Below are 21,604 nucleotides of genomic sequence, written 5' to 3' on the forward strand. Positions count from 1 at the left end.
TGGCCTCAACCAGAGCAGGGCTTTCTCGGCGTTGGTTCCAGCCTTGCCTGGTGGAGTGAGCTGCCAGTGGAGATATGGTCCCCAGTGTAGCTGTCAAGGGTCTGTGAAATGAAGCTCTTCCACCAGGCCTGTGGTTGAGGCCAGGGTGGTTCAGAACCATATTGGACCTTCCTCCTTTCCCTCTCCTATTTTTCCTCCATTATAGGCTTCTCCCCCACCCCCACTAGCACCAAAGTAGCTGTCAGATCACCAGCAAGCTCATGGCAGCCTGCATGAAATGGCACAATGCACATCCCTTTAGAAAATTATAATTATTTTTTTAAATAATTGAAATAATAATAATAATAATAATAAAAAATACTGTATTTTACTATATTTTGCTAAGTGATTGTTTTAAATGTTGAACACTGTTGCAAACTGCCCCAAACCCACTTCCGGGGAGGATGAAGTTAGGAAATCAAATTCTAAATAATGGTTGGATGCAGACCATCTCCTATTTTGTTTTTGTTAGTGACTCCAGGTCTCTTAGAGCCTCTTGTGGCACAGGGTGGTAAGGCAGCGGCATGCTGTCTGAAGCTTTGACCATGAGGCTGGGAGTTCAATCCCAGCAGCCGGCTCAAGGTTGACTCAGCCTTCCATCCTTCCGAGGTCGGTAAAATGAGTACCCAGCTTGCTGCTGGGTGGTAAACGGTCATGACTGGAGAAAGCACTGGCAAACCACCCCGTATTGAGTCTGCCATGAAAACGCTAGAGGGCGTCACCCCAAGGGTCAGACATGACCCAGTGCTTGCACAGGGGATACCTTTACCTTTTACCAGGTCTCTTGCTTGGCCTCCTCACTATCCCCACCCCCACCCCCAGTTCTCCCATGGGCTCATTCTTGCCATCTGGACTTATCCATTAAGCATGTTTTTCACGCCAGCTAGATTCAGGGCTGTCACTGTCCATTCTGGCACCACTCAAAAAATTATTCTTGTGGATGCCATGCAAATATTTTCCCACCCACAGAGAGGATACAATTTGACACAATTTGAGCCCTACATTTTAAATTTATTGGTACATATATTTTAAACCCTTTACACCCACAGCTGTCCAAGCTGATAGTACAGAGCTCTCACTTATGCAAAGGGGTCCTAGGGTGATGCTAGAGATTTATAGAATCCTAGAATCAGAGGGCTGGAAGGGGTCACACAGGCCATCTAGTCCAACCCTCTCCTCAATGTAGAATCAGCCTAAGGCAGCCAGGATAAGGATCTGTCCAGCCGCTGTTTGAAGATTGCTTAGGCAGCCAATTCCACTGCTGAACTACTCTGATTGGAGAAACATTTTTTCCTGATATCTAGCCGGTATCGTTCTACACATAAACCCATTACTGTGTGTTGTATCCTTTGCTGCCAACAGGAATAATTCCCTGTCCTCCTCTAAGTGACAACCTTTCACGTTTAATTAGTGATATGTTTAAGATGTGATAATGGTCAATTTCTCGCATATTCATGGACTTCTGAAACACCCCACAGTCATTATTTTCCTGAAGATGCTATATAAAATTAATCCTTTCCTGAAATGTTCTGACCTCTAAGCATTATTCAAAGCACATGTCAGCCAGAACCCTGCTCTTCTAGCTGTATAGATACTTTGATAAATTATATGATCTGTGGTTTTTGTATCTGGCTTTCTTTGTGTGCTCCTTGATCTTCATCTTGTTCTCTTACCACAATCACCTTAGTTAAGGTGATTCTTTTTTTTTTCTTTTTAAAAATGTCCATTCTTGCAGAATTCAGAAGTCAGTGCCATGAACCAGTTTCTCCCTTCTAACATGTGGCTAAGTCATAATTCTCAATGTTTTTGAAGTAGGGCCTGTTTCCAAATTTGCTTGACTTTTTGGGATACACTGCTTCAGCCTGCTGGTGATGCAGGCCCAGGGCGTTATGCTCTGGGAATAAATGAATGCTTTAGAGCAGGGGTAGTCAACCTGTGGTCCTCCAGATGTTCATGGACTACAATTCCCATGAGCCCCTGCCAGCGAGTGCTGGCAGGGGCTCATGGAAATTGTAGTCCATGAACATCTGGAGGACCACAGGTTGACTACCCCTGCTTTAGAGAAGACCGAGACAAGTAAAAGCTGGTGGGAGCTGGAAGGTCGAATCATGGTTCTTGCAGAAGTAAGCGACTATCAAAAGAGAGGCAGTGAAGAAATCTGGTTTTGCATATCAGTTGAAAAGACTTGCTGCCCTCCCCTTTCCTAGCAATACATGATGGGGGTATAAAAGATGCAGGAAGGAACCTCCAATAAGGTGCATGGTGCCTGCCTGCCTGCAAGTGGAGCCTGCCTACCTGCCCGTCTGTCTAGTGTGTCTCCCGTAGCCTCACCTCTTGTGCTGTTGACCGGAGCAGTGCTGTGGCTATGGCTGACCTCCCCTGACTTTGCTTGGCTCCAGCAGTACAGCACATATTGGTCCATCCGCTGCTGCCCAGGGCGGGTTCAGCCAGCTGTATGAAGTTCAGCGGAAGAGTCAAGTGCTGTTTCAAAAGGCCATCTGATCTAATTTTATTAAAATCATTAACATGCTGCGGTTGCAGGAGCATCGTTAATTATAATGACGAGGAGGCAGAGGTCGTAGAAGAAGAGAGGTTATATTTTCCCTTCCTGACCGCCAGGAAAAGCAGCTTATGTCAAGTGTAGAGTTGGTTTGTTCCCCTACGCTTGCTTGTAGAGAGAGTGCAACTTTTCTCCCATGCCTGGCAGGAGCAGCACACTATGTGTTAATATTTTCTGTAACGTGGCGCAAAATAGCACAGCAGTGGTTCCCTCCTCTGCTCCACCAAAAAGATCTCCTCTGTTGACTCATTCATCCTTTCCCAGAGTGTACGCAAACATTTGTTACTTAGCAGCTTCTTCCTAGGTTGAAGCAGAATCGTGCTTGTGACTTGGAGAGTGCATGTGCAGATAAACACACGATTGAATCACACCACCTTGGAACGATGTTGAACCATGGGGTAGTGGCGTATGGCTGGCTGTTAAGAGCCATGCCATTCCAAGTGCCAGCGTGGTCAATGCCTTGGCCAGGCATCCAAACAAACGTTTATATGAATGGGTCAGAAATACTACAAGATGAGTGGCGCTGGCACCTAGACAACTGGATGCCCAGCATGAAGTCCATATGAATTCTTCAAGTTGCTGGAAAGGGGGAAGAGCAACGATCAAAGGAGAGCAAGCAACAGCCAATCAGCTTCCAGATTAGTGAACAGGCAGGAAGAGGGAGGAAGAGACTTCAAAGAGGTGGCAGAACAGACATCCTTTGTAACAGACTCTCATGTAACCAAGACTACCAGAGGATGAGAAGCTCTGGAATCTAGGCCTTCGAAAAGGTCAGCCAATGCCAATATAGCTCTTGAGCACAGGCCAAAGCTGAGAAGGATCTGCTCTTTCTTTTTACTGGGTCATCTTGGAGGAGAGTTCACATGTCCAGCCATGTTGGACGGGACCAGTGGTTCATCTATTCCCGCATTCTTTTCCCAGTGGTAGCCAATCAGAGTCCACAAGCCTAAGTCTGCTGGTAACACCTGTCACCTGTCCTTGTGTGTGTATACAAAGTGCTGTCCGATTGCAGTTGACTTCTGGAAACCCCAGTAAGGGGCTTTCAAGGCAAGTGTGAAACAGAGGGGTTGCCATCGCCTTCCTCTGAAGAGCCTTGCTTGGAGGGCTCCCTTCCAAATAGCGACTCTGTTTAGCTCCCAAGATCTGAAGATATCAGGCTTACCACGCCAACTTCTGTCCTTAGCTTCTGATAACGTGAGGTATATTGTCCCAAATTAACGGAGCAATTCCAAGAAAGTCTGGTCGGGTGGAAGTCCCCATCTTATTCAAAGGTGATATTAGGACCGCAGTGTAAGAAGATTCCGATTTCACAACTAAATTTGAAATTTAGTTTCTGCAAATATTCAATTCAGCTCTTGAATATAAATCTTAATGTAACATTCAGTTTTACTCCCTTTGACACTGTGGCACCACTTGGTAGTTCCGATCTTTGTTTGGTATGACATGAAATCTTGCACGTTTGCCTGTCAGATGCATTTGTGCCAAATGATATGGCCTACCTGCTGCCAGCAGACAAATATGAATCACTATTGCATGTCATCAATCAACTACAAATGTCGAGTGAATATTGTGATATCAAATACCACTGGAGGTCAAACACAGAAATCAAATATTCATGCACATCCGTAACTATTTGGTTAACAGTTAGTCTAAGACAATCCAAAGGCTCATTGGGAGGACCAAATTATTTTGCGCTCTATTCCATATCAATTCTTGTCTTCATGAATACACAAAATTCACACCAAGACTTATCAGCCTTGTCTACTAACCCTAACCCTTTCCCTCCATTGTTTTCCTGCAACACATCCACGATAGGCCTAATTATGGGTTTTTGGCACTCTTATGTACCTCTCCACAGGGAGCACAGGCTAGTTTAATGCCATGGCTCAGTGCCTCGTAAAATGATTTTCTCTGAAATAAATCTGTCCACATATTTGTTGAACATTCAGTAATGCTTCGCCATCACATGGTACAAAATCGGCTTTTGCAACTGGTTGCTAAAATACTTTCAATATGTTGATCTAGGGGCACGTCCAAATGTAGAGATTTTGAGAAATGAGTGTGGTTTTCTCACCCTGGCAAGGGCCCAGCTTCAGAGCCAATGTGACACATGGTTGGCTCTCCCTCATGAATCTGCTTTACAGTGACTTCCTTGGACTACACGTATGAGCCAAACCTGTTTCTCCCATTTCATAGACTTGTGTTCTATATGCTCAAACACATCTTTAACCAAGGAACTAATTAACAACAAATCCCTGAAATTCTATCACTGCTGGATCTTGCTGTTCTTGATCCCACTGTCAAAGGAATGAAACTTAAATTAGCACATTGATCTGTACATCCCATTGTAGTTTGTACATTTACCCCATATGCCTCCATTAGATTGCTCTGTTACCATTTTTACCAACAGTTTCACATAGCCAACCAACTTACCAATAAATCCACAAAAGAAACCAGCAAATATTGTCTGATATGAAAGACTCACCTGTTGTGGCCCTAGCTCCCAGCTCCTGCTCTTTGCCTCAGTGGGAGCAAACATGGAGGTGGTTGGTCATCAAAGGTACCCAACAGCACAGTATCACTCCCAGGTGCACCAAAAAGAGCTGTCATAAGGCTCTAGGAATTCTCCAGACCTCTGTGGTTTTTATTATAGAGACTGAGTAATTCCTAGAGTGTTGTTACATCACTTTGGGGTTCATACCGAACTGATGTTGCACAACATCACCATTCATTTCAAGAACATTGCCTGGCCACCATACCTGAAGATTAGCAATACACATGTATGCAGGATCATTTCCCTGAAACAATGTACTGACTGTATATATGTAGATGTGCACTCATGTCTTGTTTAAAGAGCTTAAAGTTTCTTGCTGGTGGAAGAGGACTGGGTTTGATGACATTCAAGGCTGAAATGGGCGTGTGAGAGAGAGCCTCTTATCTCAATTTATAGGCATGTGATTTCATGGTTGCTGGAAGAAGTATGAAAACATCGAATTCTCTGATGAAACCTCTTTATACATCAGAGCCCAAGTCTACATTTGTGCTTTGTTTTCTACTCTGACTCACAACAACATTCCAGGGTCTTGGGGGAAAGTCTTTCCTGATATTCTTTAAACTGGAGATTTCAGGAACTGGACTTGAAGCATTTAGCATTTAAAACATTTGCTCTGCTGCTGATCCATGGCTCATGCTCACAGGATGCCCTAGCTGTCCCTAACCCCCGGTCTGGGGTCCGGTACCGGTCCGTAGATCAGTCGGTACCAGGCTGCAGCTCCTCCTCGTCCTCCTCCCGGCTGCTGCCTTGGGGGCTGCCCTGCCACTCTGCCGCCGGCTCACCTTTGGTGCTCTCCAGCGGCCGCCGTGGCTGGGACTCCCCCTCGGCATAGCACTGTGCAGCTGCTGCTAGCAGTGCCCCCCAGCAGGCGGAGGGAAGTCAGGGGCGCCACTGGGAAAGCAAGCGGAGCAGGGGCTCAGGCAGCAGCGACGTCCCTCAGCAAAAGACTACCCCACCCCTGGTCCTCAGTAAAATTGTCAAGCGATGACCGGTCCCCAGTGATAAAAAGGTTGGGGACCACTGCCCTAGACTACAGTTCTGGATGTCTGTGGCTCAACAGAAAGAAACTGAGAGGTGAAGCCCATCAAGAACGGGCCGAGTGGTCTGTCTGCTTAGGGACGAACGTGGGACCTTCTATAAACAGAACAGACTCTTGGCCACTGAGCTGCCTTGTCCAAGGTCACCCAGTGAGGCTTTAGATCCCTGTCCCTCTTATCTTAGTCGATCACTTACCGTGCTGGCTCCCTGTGCTTGTTGTTATGATTTTTATTTCTGAATAGGATCTCTTCAGGTTTGCAGAGAGGGCGGAGGAGCATATGTGGTTTAATCTGCTGTGTTTTCTGTGAGAATGAAAAGAGAAATGCTAATCTATTCAGCTTTAGAATCCCTCCCAAAAGTCACCTCAGGGGAAAGAAAGAAAGTGCAAACCAGCAAAAAAATTAATTGCTGAGCACTCAGCCCTGCAGGATAGAAAATGTTCCCCCCTCCCTTCAGCTATGTAGAAGGGAAGAATGGGAAATGCTTCTGCCTGGGACAGAAAAAGATTAGGGTTGTTTTTTTTGTTTGTTTTTTTTTTTGCCATGTTGATTTGCTGCGATGATAACGGTTTGTTTGTAATTATCTATAACTACACTAGCACATGCTCTGAGAGCAATGGAGGGGAATTGAAAATGGATGACATGTAACAAGCTAGCGTGGAAATCAATGAGACCGGGGCGCATACAAATAGCTCTTCATTTCATGCATCTATCCAATTAACTTAAGGCTATTTAGTGGCTGGGTCATTGTCAAAGCCTGAAATCATGACTTGCCCCAACCAATTTCTTTTGCAGCTTGAATTTCAATGGCGTTCACCTGGCATCTGCTGGCCAATTCAGCGACTTCCTGGGAAGCATGGGACCGGCCCAGTTTGTTGGCCGTCAAACCTTGGCCACTACCTCCATGGGTAAGCACAAAATGCACAGGGGTTTGCACAGTCTGTAAAATATGGATCTTGAAAATGGTTGACTTCCCACAGAGGTTCAAATCCGAAACTCAGAGGGTATTTTTCAAAGTCCCGTTTTGAGCCTTCTTGAGATGATCCATACAAGAAAAATGTCACCGGTCTACTATAGTTCTACACTAGGAGGTTCATTTGAGTGATTAAAAGAAGGGAAAGGGAAAGGGAAAAGGAAAACCCAACAGATTGGGTTGGATCCAGAGTAACAATTCCATACAGAGTGTGGCTGAAGGAGGAGGGATTTTGGGCTGCTGCGGGTGAGAGGAGTCATGCTTTGTAAGTGGAGGTCCTTACAGCCATAGAGATCCTGGAATGAATGGAAGCAGTAGTCTGGGTCCAGGGCATTGTCTCCCTTTTGAGTTAACAGCTGGGCACTTACCGCAAACAAAACAACTGGAAAAAGCAATACATGTCAGCGGATAACTTTGCTGGTAATGTTACTCCGGATCTCCAGAAAGAGAAAACACTTCTCACACCCAACTGGCTTTCAAATCTATAACATTATAATACAACACAAACACAACTCGGGATAAAGTGTAACTGCCTCAATGTTGGGCAGCCCCCTGAAATGGCATGCTGACCAGCAAAGGGTCTTGGGCAGGGGTAGTCAAACTGCGGCCCTCCAGATGTCCATGGACTACAATTCCCATGAGCCCCTGCCAGCAAATGCTGGCAGGGGCTCATGGGAATTGTAGTCCATGGACATCTGGAGGGCCGCAGTTCGACTACCCCTGGTCTCGGGTGTCCAATATCTCTGAGCACAGTTTGGCAAGCAAGCAAGGTGAAGAGATAAGGTCTTACTGTTCAAGCATTGCGGTGGTGATCATCTGGGAACCAGAAGGAGAGAACCACAGTCCTTGAGAATTGCTGCAGTTGTTCAGAGGACTCATTGCCGTGGACAGCAGATTCTTGAGAACTTCTCATTTGGACAATCTGATATTCGTCTTTATTTAACTTCTATTTTTTTAATTGAACTTTTATTAATGTTCACTGAAATCATAGGGTTTGCAAAAAAATGGAGAGCTAGTGTGGTGTAGTGGTTAAGAGCAGCAGACTGTAATCTGGAAAGCTGGGTTTTATTCTCCACTCCTCCACATGCAGCCAGCTGGGTGACCTTGGGCTAGTCACAGTCCAGATAGTGCTGTTCTCACATCAGTTCTCTTAGAGCTTTCTCAGCGCCACCGACATCTCAGGGTGTCTGTTGTGGGGAGTGGAAAGGAACGGTGTTTGTCAGCCACTTCGGAACTCCTTCAGGTAGTAAAAGGTTTGTAACAGCTTACTGGAATAGAGGGTAACCGTTGGTTTTTACTGCCATCTGGGGATTTATATGACAATATTGTTGTACGTAATTGTAGTTTTTTATGTTTTATGATTTTATGGTGCATATTGTTTTTATTGTTGTAAGCCACCTCGAGACAACTTAGTCAGGAGAGGAGGGATATAAATTAAATTATGAATAAAAATAAATTAATTAAATAAAATAAAAGCAGGGTATTAAAAAAACAGCTCTTCTCTCTCTCTCTCTCTCTCTCTCTCTCTTTTTTTTTTTTGATGTCCAGGCGATGTGGAAATCGGTTTACAAGAACGAAATGGACAACTGGAAGTGGATATCATTCAAGCCCGAGGACTGACCCCCAAGCCTGGTTCCAAAACCCTCCCAGGTATTGTTCCTCAATCTCTCTAGCTCAGGCTTTGTCAACTAGGGTTTCACAAAACTCTGGCATTTCTTGACAGTCCTGAAAGTATCTCCCAAATGGATGCCACCTAATTATTGCTTTATGTATTTTTAAAGTTTGTGAAACATTTATCAGGTGACACAACCATATACGATCATGTCAACCCACCCCTCCAAAATAGCCAATGATGGGTCTGAAGGGGAGAGGCCCCAGGTGAGCGTGTCCACAGCTCTGCTTCCCAACCACATTCTGCACGATTGTGCCACTTCCGGGGTCTCTGGAAGCCTAGAGAATGTTTCAGGGGTTTCTCAGTGAGAAAGAAGTTGAGAAAGGCTGCTCTAGCTTGTCTCTGTTTTGTAATGAGCTGCTGACTCTGTTCTACTCTTTGGCAAGTGGTTCATATACTTTACCAGGGACCCCACCTAAGCATGTGAAGTTGTAGGGGTGCCAGTCCCATGGTGGGGGTGAGGGAATCACTCCTCAGAAGAGTGACAGTAGAAAAATTTAAAAATTAGCCATCAAGCCAATGGCACAATATCACTTCCAGGAAATCCCACACTGTGGGGATTGCTGGAAACTCCATGGCAAAACCCTTGGATTTTTCAGTGAATCCTAAAGAGGACTGATAGCACTTCCTGGGGAAACCTCTGTGGTTTTGCAATAGCGTTGTTGGTAATTCTTAGAGAGGTGTGATGTCACTTCCAGTTTTGTCCAGAAAGTGATGGCATGCCATCACAAACAACTGCCCACTCATATCTCCACCCTGCCAGTCCCTCGCTGGTTGCCCGCCTTTAGTTCAGTTTAGGCCTAGCAGCCTTAATACTGAACCACACCATTGCTGTGCCAGGTCTGTTTCGACTGTCAACAGCTCTCCAGGGTGCCGGATGGAAGTCTTTCACATCATCGACTCCATCCATGTAGGTTGCAGGGGTTGAACCTGGGATCTTCTTCATGCAAAGCCGATGCTTTGGCTCCAAAGCCAGGGATCCCCTATAGTGCCTCTGCCTGAACAAAATGGATTTTTAAAATGTCTCATGCATTTATCATGCAAAGAAGCTAACTTTTGCAGCACACTTTACTTTCAGCTGCTTACATCAAGGCCTATCTTCTAGAAAATGGGGTATGCATTGCAAAGAAGAAGACCAAAGTGGCCCGCAAGTCTTTGGACCCCCTGTACAATCAAGTATTACTGTTCCCGGAGAGCCCACAAGGCAAAGTACTGCAGGTAAGGCACACCTGGGACGACCTGCATATAAGGCAGTCGCTCTGCCAGAGAGTTGCAACCTCTTACATTTAGACAGATGCAGAGTTTAACAAATACTTCTTTCGGTGCCCTGATGTTTTTTGGGGGGGTTGCCTCATCCTTCCAGTGGTATGTAAATTTTAAAGGGCCTTCACAGCTTTATAAGGAGATTAGATTTATGGAGGAGACGTCTATCAATGGCTACGAGCCATGGTGATTCAAGGGAACCTCCACATTCAGAGGCACTAAACCTTTGAAGAGCCTAATGCTGGGAGTGATCGATGGCAAAAGAAGAAGGGGATGACAAAGAATGAGGTGGCTGGATGGAGTCACTGAAGCAGTAGGTGCAAACTTAAATGGACTCCGGGGAATGGTAGAGGACAGGAAGGCCTGGAGGATCATTGTCCATGGGGTCACGATGGGTCAGACACAACTTCGCACCTAACAAACCTTTGAATCCCAGAGCCAGGAGTCAACATCAGGGAAAAACCTCAACCTCTATGCTTTGTTGTTGGCTCTCCAGAGCAACTGGTTGGCCACTGCAGGGCTCTTTGTATCTTCTTATATGCCGTTAATCCAGGACAGTCTATTCTAGCTTGGATCGAGGAGCAGCATTGCTACCAACACAGTGGTGGGAATGCTTTGTCAAAAAACCCATCTCACCTGCCATCCCGTTGAATTGACACAGGATTACTTTTGACGCCAACCCAATCCCTCCCCTCTTTTGTTTCCAAGGTCATCGTCTGGGGCAACTACGGACGAATGGAACGCAAACACTTCATGGGAGTTGCCCGGGTTCTTTTAGAAGAACTGGATTTGTCCACGTTGGCGGTGGGCTGGTACAAGCTTTTCCCAACCTCCTCGATGGTGGATCCTGCGACGGCCCCGCTCCTGCGCCAGTCCTCACAGCTCTCCTTGGAGAGCACGGTTGGACCTTGCTGCGACAGGTCTTAATAAGCCAGGAAGTGCCGAGGGGACTGCTTCTGTTTTTAAAATCATGCTGTCAAGGTTTTGTTTGCTGGGACGCTGACCTCAGGCGCGCTGCATCTTAGATCATCCTTGGAGGATCCTGAAGGCGAAGGAGAGCCAAGTAACCTTGGGCAGGAGTCAAGATGGGCACCAGTGACCCTTCTCCATCCAAGTAGGAAGTGCTGCAGGGCACCAGTCCTAGTTATGAAACTACACACACACAAGACACACCTATTGCTTCATCCCCCCCCCTCTGCTGTCACCCCACCCCATTGCTTTGGATTAATGTAATATCTCAAAAGGTTGCAGCATCTTTTCTTTAACCAGGGAAGCTAGATGTTTTTTGAGCTCTTTTACAAAATTTGACAGGATTGTTTTTGGCAGTTCTTAGATATTCAGAAACAAACATCGGGTCTGAAGCAAAATAGCGGTTTTGAGGAAACTTTATGAGTTTTTGTAAAGTTTTATCGGGGGGGGGGAGAGGAAGGGTAACTATTTCTTTTGAGCCAGTTCTACAGATGCGTTTGATCTGGAAATGTCATTGCTGTATTTTTACACTGTGCCAAACTACCAGCAGTGTCTTTTATTCTAGGACTTTGGCTAACAATACGGCTGAGGCATTTTGGTTAGAAGTACCCGAAAAGGGTTACATCAGTCGGCTTGACTAGCTAGCAAATGAGCTGGATCTTTTCATGGGAAACACTATGAAATCTCATAGCCCGAGGTGAGAGTTGGTAGTCCATTGTTAGATAACGAACATTTGTGAATTTTACACACACACTACAGCTTACCTCAATGCTTGCTCGGCTTCCTCTGTTTTATTTTTGTCCTATATTTTCTTCCAGGCATAGCTTAGGCCTACTCGTCCCCATCTTGCAATATGCTCCATTCCTTTGGAACAGGGGGGTTGGTTTGATGTAGCAACACGGTATCCCACCAGAGCCAGAACACTTATAAAAGGCGACTTAAAAAAAAAAGAGAGCGAGAGAGAAATAACAGGAGATGAAACCCTGTTCTTCACCTGCGAGCTTGATGCAGGACATCTCTGAAGAAAAGGAGTGTTTCATTATGGCTGCTGCATTAGTACACAAATAGTGTACTGCAACTGAGGAGGAGAAGGAAGAAGTCTCCTTTGGGCTGATCCTGCGTTGAGCAGGGAGTTGGACTAGATGGCCTGTATGGCCCCTTCCAACTCTGTGATTCTGTGATTCTGTTTTTGTCCCAGAGCTTGGCCGTTGGTGCTAGCGAGTGACCCAAGGCGTTTTCACAAGTGACATTAAAGACATGGGAATGGCTGTAAAGCATGAGCATGAGGAGTCAACTAGCACTGGCATTTCAGCTTTCCCATGAGCTCTGTGTGCAGTCTCCACGCAGATGTGCTCAACCCAAAGAGCGCCTCGTCATTCCCCACGATTCCCGTAGCATTGTAAACGTTCCAGGCTGGGTGGAGAAGAGCGTGTCTTGCACTGCATGAGCAAGAAAGGGGCACATGATGCTTTCACAGGGTGACCTTGACTGCCTGCACTGCACACCACACCGCTGCGGTGAATAATTGCAGATGATCAAAGAATTGTTTTCGGGTCACTTGTGAAAATGCCCTGCTCCCTGCTGATAGGCTGTGTGGAAAAACTAAGAAGGAAGAGAGGTTTATGTAAATATCTTTATGTTCACCAGTGAAGAACATACGTTCTGTGATGCAGCTAAGAAGGCTGCAGCTGTCCACAGAAAGAGTCCACATATGGGAGGGGTGGTGGAAAGTGCCACGGGGTTTTCAAGGCATGAGACATTCAGAGGTGGTTTGCCATTGCCTGCCTCTGTGCAGAAACCCTGAATGTCCTGGGAGGTCTCCCATCAAAGCATGAACCAGAGGTGACTTTGCTTGGCTCGTGAGATCCGGCAAGATACGCCTAGTTTGGGCCATCCAGGGCAGGTCCCATGACAGAGAAGCTGTGCAAATTCATTTGGGAGACCCGGTTGCACAGATGAAGCGCCACTGTTTACCTGGACACTGTTTACCAGGTGCCAAAGCCCAAGAGAGTAATTTCAGAGAGTAACTCAGGCCATGATTCTCTGTCTGTATTTAGATCAACCTTTTGTACTTTATTAGATGTTCCTCTTGATCCTCATTTCTAATGAACATTTAGATAGCTAGCAATCTCACAACAGTTTTTCTGTTAAGATTCCTGTGTTAAGGTTTAGGAATTACCTTGGGAAATGGTTTCCTCACCTGTCGATACACAAAATCGAGGTCTGCAGACAGACTTCCAAGTAAGCATGGCTAAAGCATGAATTGCTGTAGAATGAAACCTAGACAGTGGTATGTTTTAGATAGCCTTTTTAGTGGTTTTGGAAATAATGACAAGATTACAAAGTAGGCCCAGCAATTAGCTCTGTTAGAAATAAAACTAATATAAATAATAGAATAAGGGAAAGCTAAGATTCTGGGTTTTTTTTTAAAGTATATCAAAACCATAGATGCTCCAAAGCTGCAGTCGCATTACCCTAATTCCTTTGATGCCTGCCGTTTCAGTATAATTCCCTTTTCCAGTTTTGTATTGAAGATTTTCCATATAGTGGCTGAAGGAAGTTAGTTGCATGAGGTTAAAAATACGTTACGACTCTTTTTTCTTATTTAAACACACTGTACTTCAAGACGACACCTCTTCATATTTGTGTGTTGGCAATATTGTACAATATATGTATGAACTAGAATAGACTGGAACTAGATTTAGTCCTTGGTAGCATTGACTCTTTTTGAATAACCTTGTCTTTCAATATAGGGAGAAACACACACACACATACACACACATTCCAAACCTGAGACTTGAATTCAACAATTTTATGTTGTTTGAACCTGTAGAGCTAATCTGTCATGTTTTGCGTGTCTCCTGCATTGTCAGTCTCCATTCTTCCCCAAAATGTTTGTCGGTGGAAGTAAGGGAGTAAACATGACCTTGATTACAGTCTCCAGACTAGATTTCACAACATTTAGAGCTGGCCGTCAAGAGACTGGCCATTTCTGTAAATTGAGGATTCTGCCGTTCTATGTCCCTGTACTATCCTGAACTACAAAAGGGCAAATGGGTTGTGTTTGTGGGAAAGTAGGTGGAATTAAAGGGACCCACCTCCCAACTGCTTAGAAACAACGGGCAATAGAAAATATCTGTGAATCCCTACAGAGTTTTAGTCAGGTTACTAGGACGACAGTTCATTTCTCTCATCTTTCTCCCTTTCCTTGTGAACATAGCTCTTTGGCTCATGGCCAAAAATTTTAACTGCATTACGGGGTACAGACTGGATGGATGTCTCGAATGTCCAGAAATGTGTAAACCCTCATATAAATGCCCACCTTCTGTTCAATACATGAAGCCAGCAACCCTGGCAAAACCTCTATGACTCCTTTGCTTTAGGATGCTTAGGGCTGATCCTGCGTTGAGCAGGGGGTTGGACTAGATGGCCTGTATGGCCCCTTCCAACTCTATGATTCTATGATTCTATGACTCCTTTGCTAATCATGTTTTGCATCAATGATGTTCAATGCAGCTTGCTGCTGCTGGAACACTGCAAAGCGAACAAATGCTTGGAATCAGTTTCAATTTTCGGCTCTGATGCCACTACAGAGCACTGAAATATTTTGAAGCTCGGTTGGTTTCAGAACTGCGTAGCCCAGCCCAATTTTTTTTTAATCACCATGGGCTCAATTCACAAGGGATCAAATTTATTGAATTCCTTTCTACCCTGCCTGTTTCCCCCAGGTATAATTCTCCTTGCCTCCATTTTGTCCTCACAACAACCCTGTGAGGTAGGCTAGACTGAAATTATGGGACTGGCCCAAGGCACCCAACGAGCTTCCGTGAGAGTCTGGGATTCCAGGCTGGCTGCTCCAGATCCTGGTCTGCCACCCGAACTGCTAAACCATGTAGTGGCTCTCAAGTGTGGCCTTTATTGAGGACTCTGTGGTCTTCTGCACTTCCAGAAAACTGCCCTGGATTGCAGGAACATCCTCTGGTACAGCAAAGAGTCACCACATGGAGAGGAAATTCAATTTGCACAAGGGTGTTTCTGGTGCCCCAGCCCAGTCTGTAAACTGAATGAACTGATTGGGCTGTGAATTTGCTTTCAGGGCTGTTCTTTGCCATGGCCAGTCCACCGACATGAGAAATGATGCCTTCTCAGATTTTCCTTATAAAGGCTGTCGTCCTTAGCATCTCTTATCTAACTCTGGCCATGCAGGGAAATACAAGTGGGTAGCCAGAAGAAAAAGAACACAGTTCAAGTCCTGTGGCACCTTTAAGACCAAGGAAGTTTAATTCTGGGCACCAGTTTTTGGGTGCAGGCCCACTTTGTCAGATGCCACCTGGTCGTGCAGTAAGTTTTGTGCCTAGCTAAGGTGCCAGTTTTCTCATCAGCGCTGTGATGGGAGAATCGTCACCCACATACACCTTTAAAACGACAAAAAACAAAGCCAGGATGTCCAGATATGGTTAAGGAGCTCCCAAGAGCAAACTGATCTCCTTAGAACGGAAGCAGCTGTTCTTTATTAAAGCTCAGCTGAGGCCCGCTTGTGCTGTCTTTGCATGGTATCAGGCCATAATCCTCAGACAAACAACCCAGGGCTTTGCTCCCCCCACTCCCCTCCACAAGAAAGCTTCATGCTGAGCCAGAAGACGTTTCCGAACCTCTCCCACGGTTTAAGAGTAGCTTACTGTGCAGCCCTTTCATCTCGGGACCTGTAGGTCCGACTTCTATTTTTGTCCTTTGGAGTTTGTAAAGCGAGCGTGTTGTGCTTTTTCTCAACCTGGCCTTTTCCCTGCTTCATTAACCTTTAAAAATAGAATGGTGTCCATTGTGTCAGTTTTAATGCTTCTTCCCCCCCCCCCCCGGGAAGTAGCAAATGTGCTCGGACAAGCTTGGGGATTGTTTTTCCCCAGGTGTACGATCTTAAAATTGTTTGGAGGAGGATTGGCCATTTCACTTGCAGGGAAATTGCCCAGTGGGCCTCTGCCCGGGAGGGCCGCTGGGGGACATGAGCAAACAGCGCCTTGTGTACTGGCAGCCTTCTCAGTGCTTCTGGGTCTTGGCCTCTTCTACAGTAGGAATGACGGTGTCCCTGTCAAGTCACCCATTACTGCCTCCCGCTGTGCTGCCTCTTTGCAGTAAGAAGGGGTGGGTGAGCGGAGGTCGGTTGTTGGAGTGAATGAACTGAGCCCCTGCCCTGGAGCACGGGCTTTTAGGGCTGTTGAGGCCACTTGGTTCGGCTTGCGCCAGGGCTATTTTACCTCTCTGTTCTGCCCTTGCTTGGTAGGAATGGGAGGAACTAACAGGATTGCCAACTTCCAGGCAGCGCCTGGAGATCTCCCAGGATTTCATCCAAACGAGATCCATTCCCCTGGAGGAAATGATGACTTCGGAAGGTGGACTCTGTGGCATTAGGGCCTGCTGAGGTCTTTTCCCTCCCTAGGGTCAAGCCTCTAAATCTCCTGGCAGTTCCCTGCCCAGAGTTGGCAAGCTAGGAAATAAAGGTTCCTCTCTTTGATCATATTTTCCAAATTTTAGCTCTTTGGTTAAAATAATTGTGATGGGCACATCACTAACAGCGAAGCCTCCGTCGTCTCTGAGAGCCATTGCTTTGTTAAATTTGAGTCCAGTAGCACCAGAGGGACCAACAGGAGTTCTGAGGGCATAAAGCAGGGGTAGTCAAACTGCGGCCCTCCAGATGTCCATGGACTACAATTCCCATGAGCCCCTGCCAGCAAACGCTGGCAGGGGCTCATGGGAATTGTAGTCCATGGACATCTGGAGGGCCGCAGTTTGACTACCCCCTGGCATAAACTGTTGGGAGTCAACTCTCCTTTGGTCAGATAGAACTTTAACCTTCAAAATCTTAGATCACCCCCCCCCCCCAAATTCTCGTTCATCCTGAAGGTTCTGCCCCCTGAAACTATCTTCATGGATTGCCGTTAAAGAGTCTTCACAAACGAAGAGGGGTGGTCTCATAGCTTCAGGCACAGAGATGTGGTCGTGTTTCGGTGTTGCCCTCCCCCTATTCCTGATACAAAAAGGAGTGGAAATAGAGTTGAACTTCCAAGGGCAAAACCCCCTCCAAGACACAGCTATCCTCATAGCACTGGGAGTGCCCAGGAAGGCTGCTGTTGGAGCCAGGAACTGAATCTCAGTCTCCAGTGCCTCTAAGCGCCAAATCACTCTTCCTCTATAAACTGTCTTGTTGTTTTTTTTTTTAGAGGATCAGGGATTAAGCCAAACCCAGGCTGCTATTTGCTCAACAATGCCCCTCACCTTGGGGCACGTGGGTTTTGACGCAGAGCTACAACAAATTGTGAATGCTTTCATTGTATATATAACTACGCCTTTATAATATTTTTAAGACTGGATCCCTTGTAGATGTTCTGATTTTTAAAAATGTAGGTCTCTGGGCACACCTATTGATGTCTAGAAAGAAATTACATATGATGTCAAGGCACTTAGCACCTCAGTCTAAGCATGTTTAGCAGCAAACCTGGTAGGTAGCAGAATAACCTTTTTTTTTATGATGCCAATTTTAAGTTAGTTTATTGCATACTATTTAATAATTTTTGAAAATGGAGAAATATTTTCTTTAAGCAACAAAAATGCTGTATGTTTTTTAACAGATGATATAATTTAGCCTTTTTTAAAAACAAAAAAGCTGTTTTATGCTCTTGGTATGATATGTCTTTCTTCTCTCCCCCCCCCCACCTTCAACCCAAAGAAAGTTTGTACCATGTAAGTCCCATTGAAATGAATGGGACGTGTTCATACCAAACCGATTTGCCCTATTCATTTCAATGGAAGTTGAGCACCACTCACTTTCTCTGGATTGGCACCTTACTGGTTTAGTAGTCTGTTTTATTTTATCAACCCTTGTTTCTTTTCTTTCCACGCCCCCCCCAAAATGAAAAATACTATATGTAAATAGCTACCAGGAAACAGTCCTATAGAAATTCCACTTGAAGCTGTCATTGTTATGCATTATATCGTTAAAAATATTTGCAGTTGTTCATGACATCTCTTCTAAGATCTAAGCCTAAGATCTAAGCTCTTTCTCAAAGGAATTGATGTTGTATTTTCAAGATGAAAAAGCTACTTAGCGAATTTGTCATAATCCTGTATTCTGTAAACAACAAATCTCTTTTATATCTATACATATAAAGACAGTCTAAATAGGCTTACAAGCAATAATATATTCCTGTTTGGTGTGCAGAGGTTGTGATGTGATGATTGCAGGCTGTCCTTGGGTGTGATCTGTGAGAACGGACTTCATTCTTGGGGATCTGGTCAACTATGACCAGGCCATTTTGACACTGATCATTCTGTTTGGCTATCCAGAACTGTAGGCCTTCCCCAGTCAAGCAAATTGCAACACCCTGGGGTTGTTTCGGGCTGGGGAAATGTTGTGAAAAAGGCGGCTTAACCCCCCCCCCCTTGAACTACTGTCTTAGTCAAAAATAAGGGGGGCTGGGAGCTCCATTAAGCGGGCTCTCAACGTGCCATGTAGCAGAGCCCTTTTGTGTATGCAGTAAGATCCCTGGAGCCAACTTTCATGCGACAATTGTCAGAAGCATTGACTGAACATAAATAGGTCAGCTCTCCTTGTTTTCAGACGCATGTTTAGCTTTTTCCACTTGCCTTTCTAGCTCTACCAGAGCCAAGCATTTTTCCTCTGAAACGGATAGCAGCTCTGCCCTCTTGTGGTCCGTGTGGCAAATACATTTCCGTGGAGGAAAGATTTTCAGGAGTGGTCAGTCACACCATCGCTGGGGCATCTGTAAGCCCACATGTGAGTCGGACTTGAGAAGTCAAGGTGAATGGCAAATAATTCTGGGGGTATATAGGAAGACTTCTGCATGGGCCAGATGGAACTAAATGTGGGTGCCTTTCTAAAGAAAATAAAGCAGAGATGCCAAGGATTGAACCCGGGACTTTATGGTCTGAAATGTGGCCCGTTTCCAAAGAAGGGGATCCTTATATACATGGAGTATATTTCCTTAGCAAGATGGCATGTCCAGATGTTGAAGCGAAACTCTCCAAACCACATTTAAGACTGCCCCTTAACTATCATCTGACGATAGGAGAATGACAGGGCCATGGGTCTCAAACAGCATCTTAATTTTGATCCGTTTCCACTGGCAAACCCTCAGTAATCCCATGTGTTCAACACACAATGTCTTACAATTAGGAAGTACATATTATGAATCCCTTTTTTCAGTGCCTCTTGAACAGTGATCACCTTTCCTAAAGAGCCAAAGGAGAGTCCAGGATGATGGATGACTGTTCTGTGGAAATCTTTTAAGCTGCAGCAAACTTTAAGGCTATTACTTCCCATGGCACTCCAGTCCGGTTTGCCCAGAGAAGAAAATGAGAAGGGAGCCAGGCCATAGGATGTGAAGACCCCCACTGCGCCACTTTGAACTGCAGGGGGACGGATCGTGAAGGTTTACAATTTGGAATGCTCCCCTGTTTCAAAATTGCACCTACAGGACAGAGTCTCTCAGCTTGTCCCCCAAAACGCTTTATGCTCTGTGAAGACTGATCCATGTGTGATCCCTGGCCCCAGAGAAATTTGACTGGCCACGATCAGACCCAGGGCCTTTTCAGCCTTGACCTCCGCCTGAATTGCTAGTAGGGACCCAAACCCTGAAAAAAACTAAGAAAGATCCACAGGGCCTGCAAAACAGCACACTTTCACCAGGTCTATGGTTGAGGCCAGGGTAATTGAGGTACAACTGTGCTCCCCCCCCCCTCCCCTCTTCACGTGCTTTTTCCTTTTCCATCTCCAATGCCGATTTCCCCCCCACCAGTAGAAGCCATTATGGCATCAGAAAGAATGACCGAACAGACCGTGGGGGCTGCGGAAACAGTGAACATTTTAAATTGTTTTATCGTGTTTTAAACATGGTTTTAATGTGATGGTGTGTTGTGAGGCACCCCAAACCCATTTGCCTAGAAATCCAAATATAAATAAACATTCTGCCTATAGAGCACTGAAGAAGAAGAGTTGGTTTTTATACCACACTTTTCACTACCAGAAGGAGTCTCAAAATGGCTTGCAATCACCTTTGCCTTCCTCTCCCCACAACAGACACCCTGGGAGGGAGGTGAGTCTGAGAGAGCTGTGAGAGAAATTGCTCTGTGAGAACAGCTCTAACAGGGCTGTGACTAGCTCAAGGTCACCCAGCTGGCTGCAGGTAGAGAAGTGGGGAATCAAACCCAGCTCTCCAGATTAGAGGCCACCACTCTTAACTACTACATCAAGCTGGCATAGCACGGAAAGGTTGGGGGAGGGTAGAACCTTTATCCCTGTACGAATTAAAAGATAGGGGAGCATTCCAAACCATAATCTAGCCAAACTATAACCTTCCCTCCAAAATGGTGCCACTCATTCTATGATCTCTGAATTTGTCACTGCTGTGGTAGCTTTCTAGCTGCGGGGTTGCTGTTTTTTAAAGGAAACCTACATAGACATAGAAGGCAATGCTAGAGGCCAGAACATTTCCCCCTTCTCTTAGCACAGAGGCTTTATTTTAATGCAGAGGAAATCCGAAAGCTGGAATACACCCCCTGCAGTTTGACATGGTACAGTTCAGGTCACCTCTTCTTTCTGCATGTTCAAGCAAAGGCGGATGACTCATTTTTGCCAGATTATGCCCTGCTGGTTGCATGTGTGCATTTAGTGAAGCGTGTTATATGGCCTTCGCCACCCATCCCGACCGACCCAGTCCTGGTGCTGGCATTTCCCTCCCACACAGTTCATGGCATGATTTGAAATGGACACAGCAAGGCAACAAGGGGAAGGTTAATACTTTGGTGCCCAGGCGTCATTTTTTTTACCACCAAGCTTGCAAACTTTCAGGAGCACGAGATGCTACATTGGATCTCTCCAGCTCACAAAACCCACTGAAGTTTTTGGTAAGGTCCATGAACGTTCCCTTATTGGACGTTCCTATGGCCAGTTGCTCGGTGCGCTGTAATGGCGCTGCCCATCCCCAAGGGGTGATTTAACACGTAGTGTCCGGCACGCAAATGTTGGCGACTGAACTTTGTCTTTTAAGGAATGATCCTAGTGTGATGTTTTCTTTGTCTGTCAGTTTTATCCAGACAATATATACCATGGTTGGGTAATTTATAATTTAGTATTAAGCTAATGAAACTATTGGATGGGGGGGGATCCTCCTTTTTTTCTCCCCCGAATTTGAACCTGAGGTTTTTAATTGAATGTATGTTTTTGATCATGTTCCGGGCACCTAACTACTAGGGCTCACCACTAGAACACATACAATAACAATAAAGAGTGTTTTTTGAACATATGCAAAGCGTCTTCCTTGTAACTACTGCGGAATAGGCCTTCACATGGATGGGATTAGGGGACAGGGCTTTCTGCACAGAAAAGGCAGCTGAAGACTGGATTCAACCTGGAAAATCATTCATTTTCTCTAACAAGCACGGGGTTGGCTTCCTCTCCTGTAGGGCTAGAATTTGGGGACTACCCAAATGAAATGAGTTGGTAGGAGCTGATAGGTTCCCAACT

At 45.6% G+C, this 21,604-nt stretch overlaps 1 protein-coding gene and 1 long non-coding RNA gene across 3 annotated transcripts in view; one reads left to right on the top strand and one right to left on the bottom strand.

Moving 5' to 3' along the window:
- LOC143836321 (uncharacterized) overlaps positions 1-6,496 on the bottom strand; it is a 48,722-nt gene extending 42,226 nt beyond the window's left edge. The window contains exon 1 of the long non-coding RNA XR_013230571.1: positions 6,387-6,496. This is a non-coding gene — a long non-coding RNA (uncharacterized LOC143836321). The remainder of the gene's footprint in view (positions 1-6,386) is intronic.
- Positions 1-21,383, top strand: part of RIMS4 (regulating synaptic membrane exocytosis 4) — a 95,887-nt gene extending 74,504 nt beyond the window's left edge. For both annotated transcript variants that reach the window (XM_077335490.1, XM_077335491.1), the window contains exons 3-6: positions 6,986-7,098; positions 8,712-8,813; positions 9,914-10,053; positions 10,807-21,383. In XM_077335490.1, the coding sequence (XP_077191605.1) occupies positions 6,986-7,098; positions 8,712-8,813; positions 9,914-10,053; positions 10,807-11,025 (574 nt within the window). In that variant the 3' untranslated portion in view covers positions 11,026-21,383. The remainder of the gene's footprint in view (positions 1-6,985; positions 7,099-8,711; positions 8,814-9,913; positions 10,054-10,806) is intronic.
- The last annotated feature ends 221 nt before the right edge of the window (positions 21,384-21,604 follow it).

This window comes from Paroedura picta, chromosome 4, assembly GCF_049243985.1.
Source record: "Paroedura picta isolate Pp20150507F chromosome 4, Ppicta_v3.0, whole genome shotgun sequence".
Taxonomy (NCBI): domain Eukaryota; kingdom Metazoa; phylum Chordata; class Lepidosauria; order Squamata; family Gekkonidae; genus Paroedura; species Paroedura picta.